General features: G+C 60.2%; 2 protein-coding genes across 2 annotated transcripts in view; one reads left to right on the top strand and one right to left on the bottom strand.

The window, feature by feature from the left end:
* The window catches only part of PTCH2 (patched 2), a 21,456-nt gene extending 14,779 nt beyond the window's left edge, over positions 1 to 6,677 (top strand). The window contains 13 exon segments of the mRNA XM_071436586.1: positions 57 to 182; positions 262 to 380; positions 489 to 894; positions 979 to 1,291; positions 1,551 to 1,693; positions 1,782 to 1,962; positions 2,411 to 2,694; positions 3,217 to 3,354; positions 3,481 to 3,623; positions 3,875 to 3,974; positions 4,379 to 4,624; positions 4,775 to 5,179; positions 5,282 to 6,677. Of these exon segments, the coding sequence (XP_071292687.1) occupies positions 57 to 182; positions 262 to 380; positions 489 to 894; positions 979 to 1,291; positions 1,551 to 1,693; positions 1,782 to 1,962; positions 2,411 to 2,694; positions 3,217 to 3,354; positions 3,481 to 3,623; positions 3,875 to 3,974; positions 4,379 to 4,624; positions 4,775 to 5,179 (2,604 nt within the window). The 3' untranslated portion in view covers positions 5,282 to 6,677.
* Positions 6,624 to 14,272, bottom strand: BTBD19 (BTB domain containing 19). The gene is given in 10 exon segments (XM_071436588.1): positions 6,624 to 7,482; positions 7,594 to 7,719; positions 7,914 to 8,045; positions 8,377 to 8,445; positions 9,729 to 9,788; positions 11,283 to 11,336; positions 11,749 to 11,968; positions 13,907 to 14,004; positions 14,006 to 14,098; positions 14,101 to 14,272. Coding segments are annotated over 10 exon segments (1,023 nt in total). The 5' UTR covers positions 14,137 to 14,272; the 3' UTR covers positions 6,624 to 7,347.

The following is a 14,272-nucleotide window of genomic DNA, read 5'->3' as shown; positions in this document are numbered from 1 at the left end:
TCAGCCTCCTCCTGCCTCCCTGTGGTCCCTCTCATCACCCCTCTCTGTCCCTGCAGGAGCGGACGGGTGAGTGTCTGAAGCGCACGGGGACCAGTGTGGCTCTCACCTCTGTCAGCAACATGATCGCCTTCTTCATGGCAGCCCTGGTGCCCATCCCTGCCCTGCGTGCCTTCTCCCTCCAGGTAGGGCCATGGTCCCTTTCCAGGGGATGGGAAGGGATGGCCAGACTCCGCTCTGACGTGTGTCCCCCAATACCTGCAGGCTGCAGTGGTTGTTGTGTTCAACTTCGCCATGGTGCTCTTTGTTTTCCCTGCCATCCTGAGCCTGGACCTGCACCGCCGGGAGAAACGCCGGCTCGACATCCTCTGCTGCTTCTACAGGTACCAGCACTGGGCTGGCTGGGCTGGGTCTGACCTCACAGCTCCCTAAAGAAGACGAGGTGACTAAATATCTCATCCTTCTCTCTCTCCTCCACTCTCTCCATGCAGCCCTTGCTCCTCAAGGGTCATCCAGATCCAGCCCCAAGAGCTTGCTGACGCCAACGACAACCATGCCTGCCACCCGTCTCCTTATGGGCACCCCGGCATGGCCACCAGCACCCAGATCACCACCACTGTGCAAGCCTTCACCCGGTGTGACCCCTCGGGCCACCACATTGTCACCGTCCTGCCACCCACCTCCCAGGTGTGCACCTCACCTGCCATCCTCCTGCCCCACAGTGACCCCTTGGGCTCGCAGGTCTTCGCCCCATCCAGCTCCACCCGGGATCTGCTGTCCCAGCTGGATGAGGCCAAGGGTGGCCGGGAGTGTGTCCCCCTGCCCTTCTGCCGCTGGAGCCTCGCTGATTTCGCCCGGGAGAAGTACGCCCCCCTCCTTCTGCGCACCCGGACCAAGGTGAGGGGAGGACAGCCCTGGTGGTGCCACTCAGGGTGGGTGGGTGGCACAGGACTCTTCCTGACCCCCGCATTGTCCCCACAGGTGGTGGTGGTGGTGCTGTTCCTGGCACTGCTAGGGCTGAGCCTCTATGGCACCACCATGGTACATGATGGCCTCTACCTGACGGACATCGTGCCACGGGACACCAAGGCACACGCCTTCATCTCGGCCCAGTTCAAGTACTTCTCCTTCTACAACATGTTCATTGTCACTAAGGGTGGCTTCCACTACCCGGGTGCCCAGGCTGCCCTGCTGAGCCTGCACCAGGCCTTCAGCACTGTCAAGTACGTGGTGCGGGAGGGCAACCGCGACCTGCCTAAAATGTGGCTCCATTACTTCCAGGACTGGCTGAGAGGTGAGGGACATACCTCTTCTCCATGACCTCCCCTGCCTGACAGTCCTCTCCTCAGCCTGCACGCTCCCCAGTGGCCTGGGAATGCCTTCCCTTGTGTGCAGCACCCTGGGGAGGATGGTCCCAAGGTGCCCAGCCCAGGATGCTGTGCCTTGGGGCTTCTGTGTGCCCATCCCTCCGGCACCACACTCCCTGGGTCACACGGGGTGGTGTGCAGGGTGGTGTGTCCCCAGGGATGCTTACCCCTATTCTGCATTCCCAGGGCTCCAGGCCACCTTCGATAGGGACTGGCAGGCCGGGCGCATCACCCATGACAGCTACCGCAATGGCTCCGAGGATGGGGCACTGGCATACAAGCTCCTCATCCAGACTGGCAACAAGAAGGACCCCTTCAACTTCAACCAGGTGAGTGGTGACAGGGCTGGGCTGACCGGGCTGGGGATGTCTCTGCCCCAGCTGCCCAGCTCATGCCCACTCCTGGTCTCTCCTGTAGCTGACCACGCGACGACTGGTGGATGAGAATGGCATCATCCCCCCTGACACCTTCTACATCTGCCTGACGGTGTGGGCCAGCAACGACCCCCTGGGCTTTGCCGCCTCCCAGGCCAACTTCTACCCCCCACCCCCCGAGTGGATTCACGACAAGTACGACACCACGGGCGAGAACCTGCGAAGTGAGTGAGCATGGTGGGCTCCTCAAGGTCCCCTCTGCCCCCAGCATCCTCCTGCAGAGTACCCCACTCCCTACACATTTTTGCCCTGAAGTGAAACCCCTCACATCCCTCACCCCATCTGGTAAACTGCCTTGCTTCCCCATGCTTAACCCTCATCCTCTTGCACCCCACACCCTGAGCATCCCACTGTGCATTCTCCATGCCCTTAGCAACACACACCTGCTCCAGCCCACGAGCATGTCACTGCAAAGAGTAACCCATCAATGCACAAAAATCCTACAGGCAGAGAAATGCCCTGCCCTCCTCCTTGACCCCAGTCTGTTCCCTACACACTCCCCAGACCTGCGGTAGCCAGCCAGGCATCAGACTGGTGTGACTGTGGTGCTCTTGTGCTGCCTGTCCTCCCATACTGCTCATACCCTCATACTGCCTGTGGTCTCCTCACCAGTCCCAGCAGCCCAGCCACTGGAGTTCGCCCAGTTCCCCTTCTACCTGAGCGGGCTGCGTCGCACATCCGACTTCGTGGAGGCGATTGAGAGCGTACGGGCCATCTGCCAGGAGGCTGCCCAGCGCCACGGCGTGCTGAGCTACCCCAGCGGCTACCCCTTCCTCTTCTGGGAGCAGTACATCGGCCTGCGGCACTGGTTCCTGCTGGCCATCAGCATCCTGCTGGCCTGCACCTTCCTGGTCTGCGCCTTGCTGCTGCTCAACCCCTGGACCGCCGGCATCATCGTGAGTACGCACCCTGATGCACGGGGATGGTCCTGATGGGTGGGGACAGGGACATCCAGCCTTTCTCCTGTCCTGCTGAGTGGCCCTGGGTTCCTGCTTCATGGGAATTGGGCGATGGAGTGGCCAGGGGATGGAAGGGATGCCCATATGAGGGTGGCAGTGGGTGGGGGACTCCTGTATGGAGGGATCAGTTATATCATTGATGAAGAGAACAGGGGGCCCTGGATATATCCATGCAGAAGAGTGACAGGAACACCCATATGGAAGTGACAGTTGTTGGGGGAGCCACATGGAGGGATCAGGGAACCCGTTATGATGGGAATGTGTGTAGTGGGCAGGGGTTTGATGACATCCATGCAGAGCAGGGTGAGGGCTACCCCCAGAAGATGGGACAGAGGGAACGCCAAATAGAGGGAGAAGAGTTGGTGAGGTGAGGCTGCCCTATATGGAGTAGGGTCAGGCTTGCCAGGGAGAGAGGAAAGCCAATCAAAGCCATCTCTCATTGACCCCACCACCCTCCAGGTCTCCATCCTGGCCATGATTGCTGTGGAATTGTTTGGCATCATGGGGCTGATGGGCATCAAGCTGAGCGCCATTCCTGTGGTCATCCTCATTGCCTCGGTGGGCATCGGTGTGGAGTTTACTGTCCACGTGGCCCTGGTGAGTACAGGCTGATCCCAGTTCCCACCCCCTGGCACCCTCACCCGCTTGGCCATGTGCTAATGGGTGGCCCATCATGGGTGGCACATGGGGGACAGCCCTGCATGACATTTCCATCCCACTCAGGGCTTCCTGACAGCTGCAGGGAGCAGGAACGTGCGCTCAGCCGCAGCACTGGAGCACACTTTCGCGCCTGTGATGGATGGTGCTGTCTCCACCCTCCTGGGTGTCCTCATGCTGGCTGGCTCTGAGTTTGATTTCATCATGAGGTGAGCACTGAAGAAGGGTAAATCAGCCACGTGCTGCCCTACAAAAGCTTTGGCAGTGGGGGCTAGTGGGTGGGGCAGTCCCCCCTGTCTGGTAGTGGGGATGTGGGGTAGCTGGTGAGGACATCTTGCTGGGGACTGCCATTCCATCTTGCCTGGAGGCTGGGGAGACATGGCAGGGCCAGCTGTGTTTGTGATGGGAAAGGCTCATGATGGCTGTGCCTGCTTACCCCATGTGCCTATGGCCCCCTCAGGTATTTCTTTGCGGTGCTGACCATCCTGACGCTGCTGGGGCTGCTCAACGGGCTGGTGCTGCTGCCCGTGCTGCTCTCTGTCATTGGGCCACCCCCTGAGGTAAGAGACCCCCTCCATCCCACCTCTACCTCGTCCTCCCCAGCCCTGTACCCATGTCTCTCCATCCCCCATTGCCCCTCTCCCTGCCCACCTTTCACCCTTTATCCATCTTTGCTTTGTCCAGTCCCAACCTCATCTTGAAACCACCTCAGTCCATCCTTTGCCCTGTATCATCCCTCTTTTACCTCATTCTTTCTCTGACCCATATTCTACTTGCCCCATACCTACCTGACCTTGTTCCTGCTTCATTCCACACACGACTCCCCCCATCCCTCCCTGACCGATTTGATCCCATCCCTGCTTCACCTGGCATCACCCAAATCCCAATCCTCGCATCAACCCTTACTCCCTACTTCTCCATACTTCTCTGTCCCTGGCTCCTCTGACCTATCTTCTCTCCCCAGGCATCCCTGGTGGATAATGGCCCCTGCCTACCCCCACCAGAGTCGATACCCCCATGTCTGGGCCCTGGGGGACTGTACGTCCGGCGTGCTCCAGCCTGGCCCGCCACCTTCCCTGAGCCCTCTGACACGGAGCACTACACGGAGAGCGTGGGGCCAGGCAGCCCACGGGGACCCTTCGTTGTGCCTCCTGCCCCAGCACACATCCTACTGGAGGCTGGCAAGGACCCCAGCTTCCCCCGCATCACTGTGAGTGTCTCTACCCATTGTGGTATTGCCAACTCCCCTGCATCCCCAGGGAGGGGGTCGTGGATAGAGCTGGGGGATGGGGGCTGGTGGTGTTGCCAGAGGGATGCTCAATATGACTGGGGACCCTCATGCTTCATGCTCTCCCTCCAGGTGCTGAAGCCCTACAAGGACAGCCTGGAGGCTCAGGGGAAGAAAGAGGCTTCTGGCCCTCAGCCTGCAGCCCCCCTGCCCTTCGGGGAGCCATGCACCATGCTGCCCCGAGATCCCCCGCAGCCCTGCCCAGCGGGCACCCGGCCAGCCCCCCCCGCAGCCCTGCCCACCTACAGCACCCACCTGCAGGGTCCTGCCGGCAGCTACACCACCGTCACGGCCACTGCGTCAGTGACAGTGGCCCTGCACCCCACACTGCCCGGCTCCTACCCCACCTTCAGCCCTGAGGGCTTCACCGTCGGTGAGCGGGACTGCCTGGACGAGCCCAGCACCAGCGGCGCCACTGTGCCCGACACCTTTGAGATGCAGAACATGGGACACCACGGGGCAGGTGCCTGGCGCTAGGTGAGCTTGGGGACGCCCTACCCAGGGCTGGTGCATGGCAGTGTGGGGGTGCGAGGTGGGTGTGGAGGGACCCAGCTGACCCCCAAATCTCTCTCCCTGCAGATTGCTGGATCCTGGGCAGAGCATCTCCCCAGCACCCAGTGGGCACAGGAGGGTGCAGAGCGGGGTCACCCGTGTCGTGCTGCTAATCGCCGGAGCGGTCTTGGCTGAGGAGGACCGGCCCCCTGCACCCTGCACCGGGGCTTGGTAGGGCAGGCTGGCACTTCTATGCAAGCTGTGTGCAGGCCACGCCGTGCCCGTGTGTCCCTCACCCGAGGCTGTACCGTTGGTGCCGTGTCCCATCACCCAGGGCTTGGGGTTATCCTGCCCTGGACGTATTGCCCCCCAGAAATGGAAGCACTAACTCCCCCCTCTGTTTCTGGAGCTGCTGGCAAGGTGGACTCGGTGCCATGCCAGCTCCCCCTCTGTGGGGTCACTGCCTGCTCCCCAACACCTCCTCCTGGGACCACCCATCCCAGGCCATGAGCTGATGCCTGATGCCCCCTGTTCTGATAAGGGGGCAGCCCCAGAGCCAGCTATGCCCTGGCATGCCATGGGCAAGGCCTAGGGTGGGCACCCCCACCTTTATTTATTGCAAAGGGAAACTATCTATAGAGAGATATATATTTTTAAGCTTATTTTAAAAGATTTATTTCTCAGCCTACAGCCTCACCCATCTACCCAGGGTGCAGGCAGGGAGCGGGCAGACCCTTTGCCCAGTGCAGGGCTGCCCACTGGAGGCAGCAGGAACCTGGGGGCAGACCTGGTTCATGCCTCCACTCCATGGGCAGCTCACCCCTTCCGACATGCTAGTCCGTGCCTCAGTTTCCTCAGTGGCAAGGATGGAAAGGCTGGAGATCATGGATGTGCCACAGTGGAGAAAGGGAGCCTGTTGCTCCCCAGCACACAGGCAGGGTTTTGGAAGGGAGAGATCCTTGGAGTGGTCCTTGCTGTGCCAAGCCCCTGAGCTGTCCCACGATCACAGCCCCCTGTGTCACACTTGTGCTCTGTCTAGGGGATGGCACAGGCTTGAGCACGCACAGGGTGCTGCACGCTGACGTGGGCTCCCATGGTGCCACCAGGCACATCTTGCTGGGAAACGGTATTTCTTACCATGTCCCCGTGCAACGGGGCTGTCCCTGCAGCCAGCCCCTGTCCCCGTCCCTGTCCCCATCCCCATCCCGGGCACCGTCCGCGCCGTTACCCAGCACTTTAACTCCAGCGGTGTTTGCTGTGCCTGCGGCCCCAGGCCCCCCGACACTGCCACTGAGCAGGGGTGGCCTTGGGGACCCTGTCCCCGTGCCAGGCGTGGGCACGGCGGGCAGTCCCCCCCCCAAACACGCCATCTAAGTTATTTATATCAAAGAGAGCAAAGGTTTATTTTTGTAGTTTGTACAGGCGGTAGTGGGGACTGAAGGTTTATTTTTAAAGAGTAAATATATATATTATATATAAATTACCTGCTGTGTCCGGCCCTTTCTCCTGGGGAACACAGCTGGAAGGGGGGGGGGGGGGGGGGGTACGTGTGCTTGAGACAGACCCAGCTGTGTGCACACACTCAATGGGGGGTGCAAGGAGGGCTGCACACTGTGTGTGTGGCACATGGTGGGGCTGGCAGCCTGTCCTGTGTGTGTGTGGCCTGCTGGTAGGGCTTGGCAGGGATTGGGAGCCTGTCGGTGCAGCAGTGCATGCAAGATGCCCATGTGTCCCCTCGTACCTGCGCCCCCTCCAAACCCCAGGGTCCCTGTGCCCCTGCCCGGGCAGGTGCTGGTGCTTTTTCCCACTGCAGCACGGCCCCGCTGCCGGGGGAGGGCAGCACGGCCCCGGGGAAGGCAGAGCTCATCTGGGATCCCCATGCCGCAGGGATTTCTGCAGCCCCACCACCCTTGGGTCACTATCTGGGCAGCCTGCAGTGCCCTTGCACCCATTCCATAGCCCAGCTCTACCCTACCCCCAGCCCCTGCATCACTTTTAGGGTGACCCAGGCATCCTGCCCTGGCCCTGACACTGTGACATGTGACAAAGCACCTTATCAATGCTCTTGGCCACGGCAGCATCAGTGCCCAGCCCCACTCCCTGCCCCACTGCAGAGTCCCTGGCTGGGCTGGACAAAACTCGTTGCCCATCCCCTACTTGGCGTGTGGCTCAAGGTGACGGTGATGGTCGCGGGGCCGTGTGCCCCGGCGGGGACGGCAGAGGCGGGAGGGCACCCCACTGCCCCTCCTCAGTGCGTGGGCTCGCCAGGCTGCCGCAATGTTCTCCACCTGTGGAGATGGGGGCATCAGCATTGCCACAGTGTGGTCCTCTTCAGCCCATCCACAGCACCTCAGCCCTGGAGGTCAGTCAGGGGACACTAAGAACAGGCAGCGGCTCACCGGGATGAGGAGGTCCTGCTGATTGTAGCTCTCCAGTGTCACCAGTTCGCTGGGTGCCAGCAAGGGCAGACGCAGCTCCCTCACTGGCAGGGCAGCCACCTCTGGCACCGGACGCTCCAGGACAGCCTGTCAGAGATCAGGATGTGAGGGTTGAGGCTGGTGACGTCCTGGGCGCCAGGGGAGGCAGGGGCCTGGGGGGAGTGACACAGATTCTGTGTGCATCACAGAGCCCTGGGCTCAGGGACAGGGTGCCTACACTCCCAGCCTGGGCTGGTGGGGGCCCAGGCACCCCTGGGTGGTCCTTGCTGCATGACACTCACGGAGCTGACGTGTGCCCACTGCCGCACAGCCTGCACCAGCTCCAGCTCATCCACGGCCAGGCGGTCACTGCGCAGCACCCGTGCCAGCACCACGTCAGAGAGCTCACGGAAGCCCTGGGTCCGCACCACTGCCTGCCAGCACACCACAACACCAGGGTGCTGGAACCAGGACCCCACACAACCACCCCGTCCATCCATCAGACGCATCCTGGTGCCATCCCTACCTGGCACTCCAGCATCCCCCAACACAAACTCCAATCCTCTGGCACTCCAGAACCCCCCAGCCTGCCTCTGCCAGTCACCCAGCATCTTCTCTCCAAGTACCATTTGCTCCTCTCCCAGCCTCCAGGCATCCAGTCCTTAGGAGCCCTGCTCCCTTGCCTCATGCAGTGTTCTCCATGCCATGTGCCCCCCATGCCCTGGGGTACCCCACCCCATGCTCCCCCATCACCTGCCACCATACCGCGGTGCAGCCCTCGATGAAGGCCAGGCAGTGCTGCTGGAGGTCCACCTGCCCATAGGTCACCGCAGCCTGTGAGACAACACAGACACCTGCAAGGGGGTTCAGGGCAGGAGGGACTCCCTGCCAATGCCCTACAGAAACATGGGCACTGTCAGGGACACAGGTGAGCCACACATCCCTCTGGGTTGGGTACCACAGCGAGAGTGTGGGGAGGAAGGGGCACCAAGGCCCCCTCCTTTTCTGGCCTGCCCAAGATCAAATGTTTTGGTGGCTCTAATGCCCATAGCAGTAACCCAGTCCCACCCTAAGCAGGACGTGTGATTTTCTACCTCTGCTCAGGCACCTCACCGAGCCCACCAGTGGGTGAGAAGCCCTGGTGCTGTTCTCACAAGGTAACACCACAGACATGTGAAACCACCAGTCCCCAGTGCTCCTTGTGTGGGCACAGGATCAGCTTAGAGCCCCCCACAAGCACCCCATACCCCTGGTGCCAGCCTCAGCCTGACCCATAGCTGCCATCCTGCACTGCAGCAGGAATTTGGGGTTGCTCTCATGTTCTCCCAGCCCTACTGAGCAATGCTTGTCCCAGGGCTGGCACTGCCCATCAGGTTACCAGGAGGGCACAACCCCATCCCCCCAGCAGCCCCTGTGTGTGGGTACTCGGGACCAGCACAGGCAGAGTGAACAACATGTCCCCCTCCACCACAGCAGGGGACCAGTGCTGACGTAACTGGGGAGGGCAGACAAGCTGTTTTCTTCAGGTTTGTTTTGTTCTGGGGTTTTGGGGTTTCTTGTTTTGTTTCCTCTGGGCCAATTTTTGCTCCGTTTATGCTGCAGTGGTCTGGCACCACATCTGGCTGGGGCTCTGTGTTCTAGGGCAGGCACCTCACCCCAAGATTGTTTCAGCTTGTGGGAGATTAAACAAATACCCCTTCTCTGGAGAGCAGCCTTGATCCCACCAAGTAGCACGGCAAGGGCCATTAGGACCTTTGCAAGGCTATTTTTAGGTGCTTCAACTCTCAGCAGGGGTTTTGGGACTGGCTCCCCAAAACCCAGTGCCTCCCAGTTTCATGCAGATGATGACAAAGCCCTGGCACTGTGGAGTTCTGGCCAGTCCTGCTCAGGCTGACAGAGAAGACACTACTCTGCCAGGATCTGGTGGCCCCACTGTCCCTTGTAGCCCTGGTACAATCCTAGTGGTCTGGGAGTTGGCCTGGCAGCTGCTGGGCCAGGGATGAGTGGGAAACCTGCCCCACTGTCCAGCAGAGAATAGAAGGGTCAAGTCTGTTCCTGCCCCTAAGATTGTACAGGTTATTTTTAAGCCTTTGTGACCCCACTGGTGTGACTCTTACCTGCAGAGCCTCACAGACCTGCTCCACACTGAGCGTGTCCTTGATGAACTTGACACAGAGCTGTAACACAGACAGGGAGAGGGTGGGCAGAGTGGGGGACACAACCCTGCCATCCCCCCACACAACTCTCAGCATCCCCTAAGCCCCCAGCACATGGAATGTGGGGCAGAGGCACCTTCAGCCCCCCAGGATTTCATAAGCATTGGCCTGTGGGATGAGGCCTTGCAGTGTGGATGTGGGCAGCCAGCTTGGCCACTGATGGAGACAGGGACCAAGACTGATGTGACCAAATCCAGCCAATCTGATAGCCCCAGGCGGGTCCCTTAATCCTGTCTACAGATGCTATCCATGTTCTGCCATAGGGCACAATCCTGGTGCCAGCTGCAGCGCACTGGGTGACCTCAGCTTTGCCCCAGCCCTGCCTGCCAGCTGTGCTCTGGCTGTGACTGCTGGGGGAACAGCATCTCCAGATGCATCCCCTACATGGATGATGCAGGTGGGATGCAGCCAGATCAGCATGTTTATCCTGAGTGGGACCTCTCTCCTGCCTATCTCACCTGCCTACCAGAGTCCCTGGGAAACCCAAGGGGATGTGACATGCAGGGAGGAGCTGTCAGCTGGGGCAGAAGGGCCTTGAGTCATTGGCAAGAGGGATATGAGGTCACCCTGCAGCTGGGCACACTGACATGATTTCACCAGCTGTCCTTGGTCAGCCCCTTTCCCTCCCACCCCTCCTTTGTGCAGGTCCACCCCCTCAGGATGCATTTGCTGGGTGGTGGGGTGTGAGTCATGATAGGAGCACCAGGTCCCCCTTTTCTGCAACACCCCTTATATCCCTTCCCTGCCCAGAGAGCTGTTTGACAGCTCTGTGCCACATCTGGGCTTTGGCTGATCTTGTTCCTACAGGTCCCATCCCATCACTGGCAGACAGGAGCCCACGATTCCTCAGCTCCTGAGGTACTTTCCCAGTCTGATGGGGAGGGAAGTCTGGGTGTGAGATGTCAGGTCACATGTTCAGCCAGGCTGTAATTCAGGAATCAGGCTGATGACGTGGCCTGGCTGCCCTCCCCAAATCTGAGCTGCTTCAGCTTCCCAGCCCCTCCTCGTTCAGCTCCCACCCTTCCTCTGTGTCCCTGCTGCCTTCCCAAAACCTTCCCACTCGGAGCAGCACAGCTTTGGCAGCACCACAGCTGAGGTGCTGACTGCTCTCAAGGACTGGGGCTCTCTCTAACTGCATCATGCTGTCAGATGACCAGACAGCACGTGTGGGCGAAGGCACAGGGGCTTTCCTCCTGACCTTAGCTGTGCAGGAGATGTGAAACTCCATGTCCTTCTCCGTGATTTCTCGGGATTCCCCTGTGGGATTCCCGGCCGCTGCTGCACCCCCTCAAGGGGGATCCCACTAGAGAGACTTTCCAGGATGGAGAAGCAGGGCCAAGCCTGTGTAATTCACCACAGTGCTTTCCTCAGAGGCACCCCCAGCTAGCAGCCATGCAGGGACCATCTTGGGGTGCTGCTCAGGCACCACTGCCCACAGCCCAGATAGCACCGTACCTTGCACAGGTCCTGCAAGCCGTACTCCACTGACGAGGTCAGCACCTCCAGTGCCTGCAGGCAAGAGGGACCTTGTCATCATCAGCCTGTGGGGGCATGGATGGGCACAGCAGCCCAGGGTAAAGGGCAGGTGTGCTCCAGCTTCTGTGGGAGCTCCTGAGTGGGGCATGGGAGATAAGGCTGTTGCATGGAGAAAAATTTAGGTCTCCTGCTGTGGTGTCCCCATTCTCACCATCCAGGGTATGCACAGCCAGAGGTCCCAAGACTGGGACAAGGTGCTGTGGACACCCCACTGTGCTGGGTTGAGAGCCCACACATTCATTACCCTGTTAGCCAGCCAGAGAGCATCACACAGACCATCTCCTCCAATTTTGGCACACCAAGAGTTGCAAAGCACCCCCTTCCCCTGCATCCCCTTCTTGTCCCTCCCACGTCCATGGTCCCCACCAGCCCCATCCCCACTCACTATGTGGCTGTTGAGGGTGACACTGTTGGTGTAGAGGAACTCAATGACAGCGAGGAAGACCTCAGGCTGCACGTTGCCCAGGATGAAGGGACCCTGGGGTGGGATGCTGCTGGAGGAGTCCTGGCTGAGCATGCCACGGAACACCTGGCAGCGGCACGCCAGCACACAGCGGTGTGCAAACACCTTCTGCTGCTCCTGGCCCACCACGAACATCACATCGCTGCGGGGGAGAGGGGACCGTGAGGGATACAGGGCTGGAAAGCAAGGACACAGCCTTCCCTGGGCTGGGACAGGGCACACAGGAAGGGCCCTGCTGATGCCTGGCACAGGGGGCAGTACCCTTTACTTTTAACCCAGGGGTTTGTCCCAACAGGGGAACAGAGGGGACCTTGTTGGTGGCTCTTTCCAGCCATTTGAATGCTGAAGGTGAGGTGAGCATGACAGGTCCTCTGAAAAGCACAGACAGCCCAGGGTTCTGGCACAGAGAGCCCAGGGTGCTGGCACCAAGCAGGGCAGAGAAAGGCCAAGGACAGCTGGAGAAAGTGACTTTCTCTTTTGGCATAGCAGAGCCAAGGAAAGCGTTGCTGTCACCAGGATCAGCCTCCTTGACTCATGGGAGCTGACTCATCGTCTCAGGGATGTGAAGTCCCTGGCACAGCTGCCAGAAGGGCTGGCACTGGCCCAACAGGGCAGCTTGTGGCATACAGTAGAGCACAGGGACTATCCTGTTGTCCTGATCCCCTATAACCCTCCCCTCCCCAAAATGTTTCCCCAGCTCCATGGCCCCAGAAAAGGGGGGCAAGATCAGGGGAAAGGAAGCAGGCAAAGGACATGGAGTCTCCAGCTTGAGCACACCTGTGGCTATGGCCCATCCATCCCCCTGTTCCTTCCTCCATCCCAACAGGTCAATGAGCAGAAGACATGCCACCCAAACTCTAACTGCCATGAGGACATGCACAAACCCTCAGAGTGTCCCACAGGACACTTCCAGTGTATGTGCCCACCAGAAGGAAGGACAACTGTGTCATCCCAAGTGTCTATCAGGAGACACACAGCTGGGGCATGATGGGTGCTGTGAGCAGAGCCCAACAGGTCCTCCATGACTGCTCCTGCAAGGGGGATCATGATAAACTGCTCTGTGATTGAGTCCACAGGCCAAGAGGGGCAAGCAGAATGCAGGATGCAGACTGTGAGATGTGGAATGCCAGCTGTGATGATGGCATGCAAGGTCTGGGATGCAGGACACAGGCTGCAGGATGGATGCATAATGAAGGTTGCAGGATGTGGGATGCAGAGCAAAAGCTACAGAGTGCAGGCTGTAAGATACAGGCTACAGAAGAAAGGATGCAGAATGTGGGATGAAGTAGATGGATGCAGAGCACAGATTTCAGGTTGCAGGATGCTCGATAAGGGGTATGGGTTAAAAGTGAGCAGCAGGATGTAGGCTGAGAATGACCAGGCACTGTCAGCCACTCCTCTACTGCCTGGTGCTGTGGCTGGGGAGTTTTTACTGGGATTTCTCTTCTGGGTGGCCAAAAATTTCAGCAGGAATGGGGATTTCCTTAGATAGCTCTGGTGTTAGATAGGCTGACTAGGCCTCAGCAGGAAGTGGGTGAAGAGGACCACAGCCAGGCAGGACATACCATGTGGGTGAGGGAAGCCAAAGCAGCATCTCCATCTCTGCTATCTGCTGTGGCAAGTGGTGGCAGGAATGCCAAACCCTGTGAGGAGGGGATGCCATGCCCTCTGGTGATAAAACATCAATAAAGCCAGGTGGGAGAGGAACTGAGCACTGCTCCTGGGGAGCTCAATGTACCCCCATTCCTGACAAGGGCAAGAGCCCAGCACTGGATTTATCCTGAGAAACTGCCTTGCCCTGTTGGCACCATGCCTGGGGACAGAGGGGGTCTGGGCAGACCCGGGAACTTTCCCTCCCCCTAAGAGAGGATGGCTGTGCAGGGTGGGCTACACCGGGCCAGCGCTGGTGGCCTGTTGGCATGCGGATGTGTGGGGAGCGCTGCACAAGCCACGTCGGCCCCACCAGCTGCCCGGGGCTCCCCGGATTCCCTGCGGGCCCCAATGGCCCCAGCTGGAGGGCTCAGGGCTGCGGGAAAACAGCAGGAGCGTCGGGGGGAGGCGGCACGCCCCGGGCCCTCACCTGAACTGGGGGTTGTTGACCAGGGTGCGCAGGGCAGCGCTGAAGGCGGCCACGTCGCCCTGCAGCCGCGCCGAGCAGGGTCCGGCCATGGGCTGGCTGCCTCAGGGAGCGCGGCGGCGGGAGGAGGCCCGAGGATGGCGGCAGGCAATGCGGAGGCTGTCGGGAGGCCGGCCAGCCCGGGGAGGCCGCGGGGAGGAAGCCAGAAGGCTGCGTCGTACGGCACGGCCCATTGCTAGGGAAACCTGGCAGGCAGCGCCGGGGCTGGAGGCCGGGCTGCCGGGGAGCGGTGGGAGGGAGCCATGGGACAATGAGGCGTGAAGCACAGCCGTGCTGCCAAGGCGGCTCCGTCCGGCACTCACCGGATGG

Source organism: Agelaius tricolor, unplaced genomic scaffold (assembly GCF_023055355.1).
Source record: "Agelaius tricolor isolate 1412-34295 unplaced genomic scaffold, bAgeTri1.0.p SCAF_11, whole genome shotgun sequence".
Lineage (NCBI taxonomy): Eukaryota > Metazoa > Chordata > Aves > Passeriformes > Icteridae > Agelaius > Agelaius tricolor.
The sequence above is the reverse complement of the archived record's forward strand: the minus strand, read 5'-3'. Positions and strand labels throughout refer to the sequence as shown.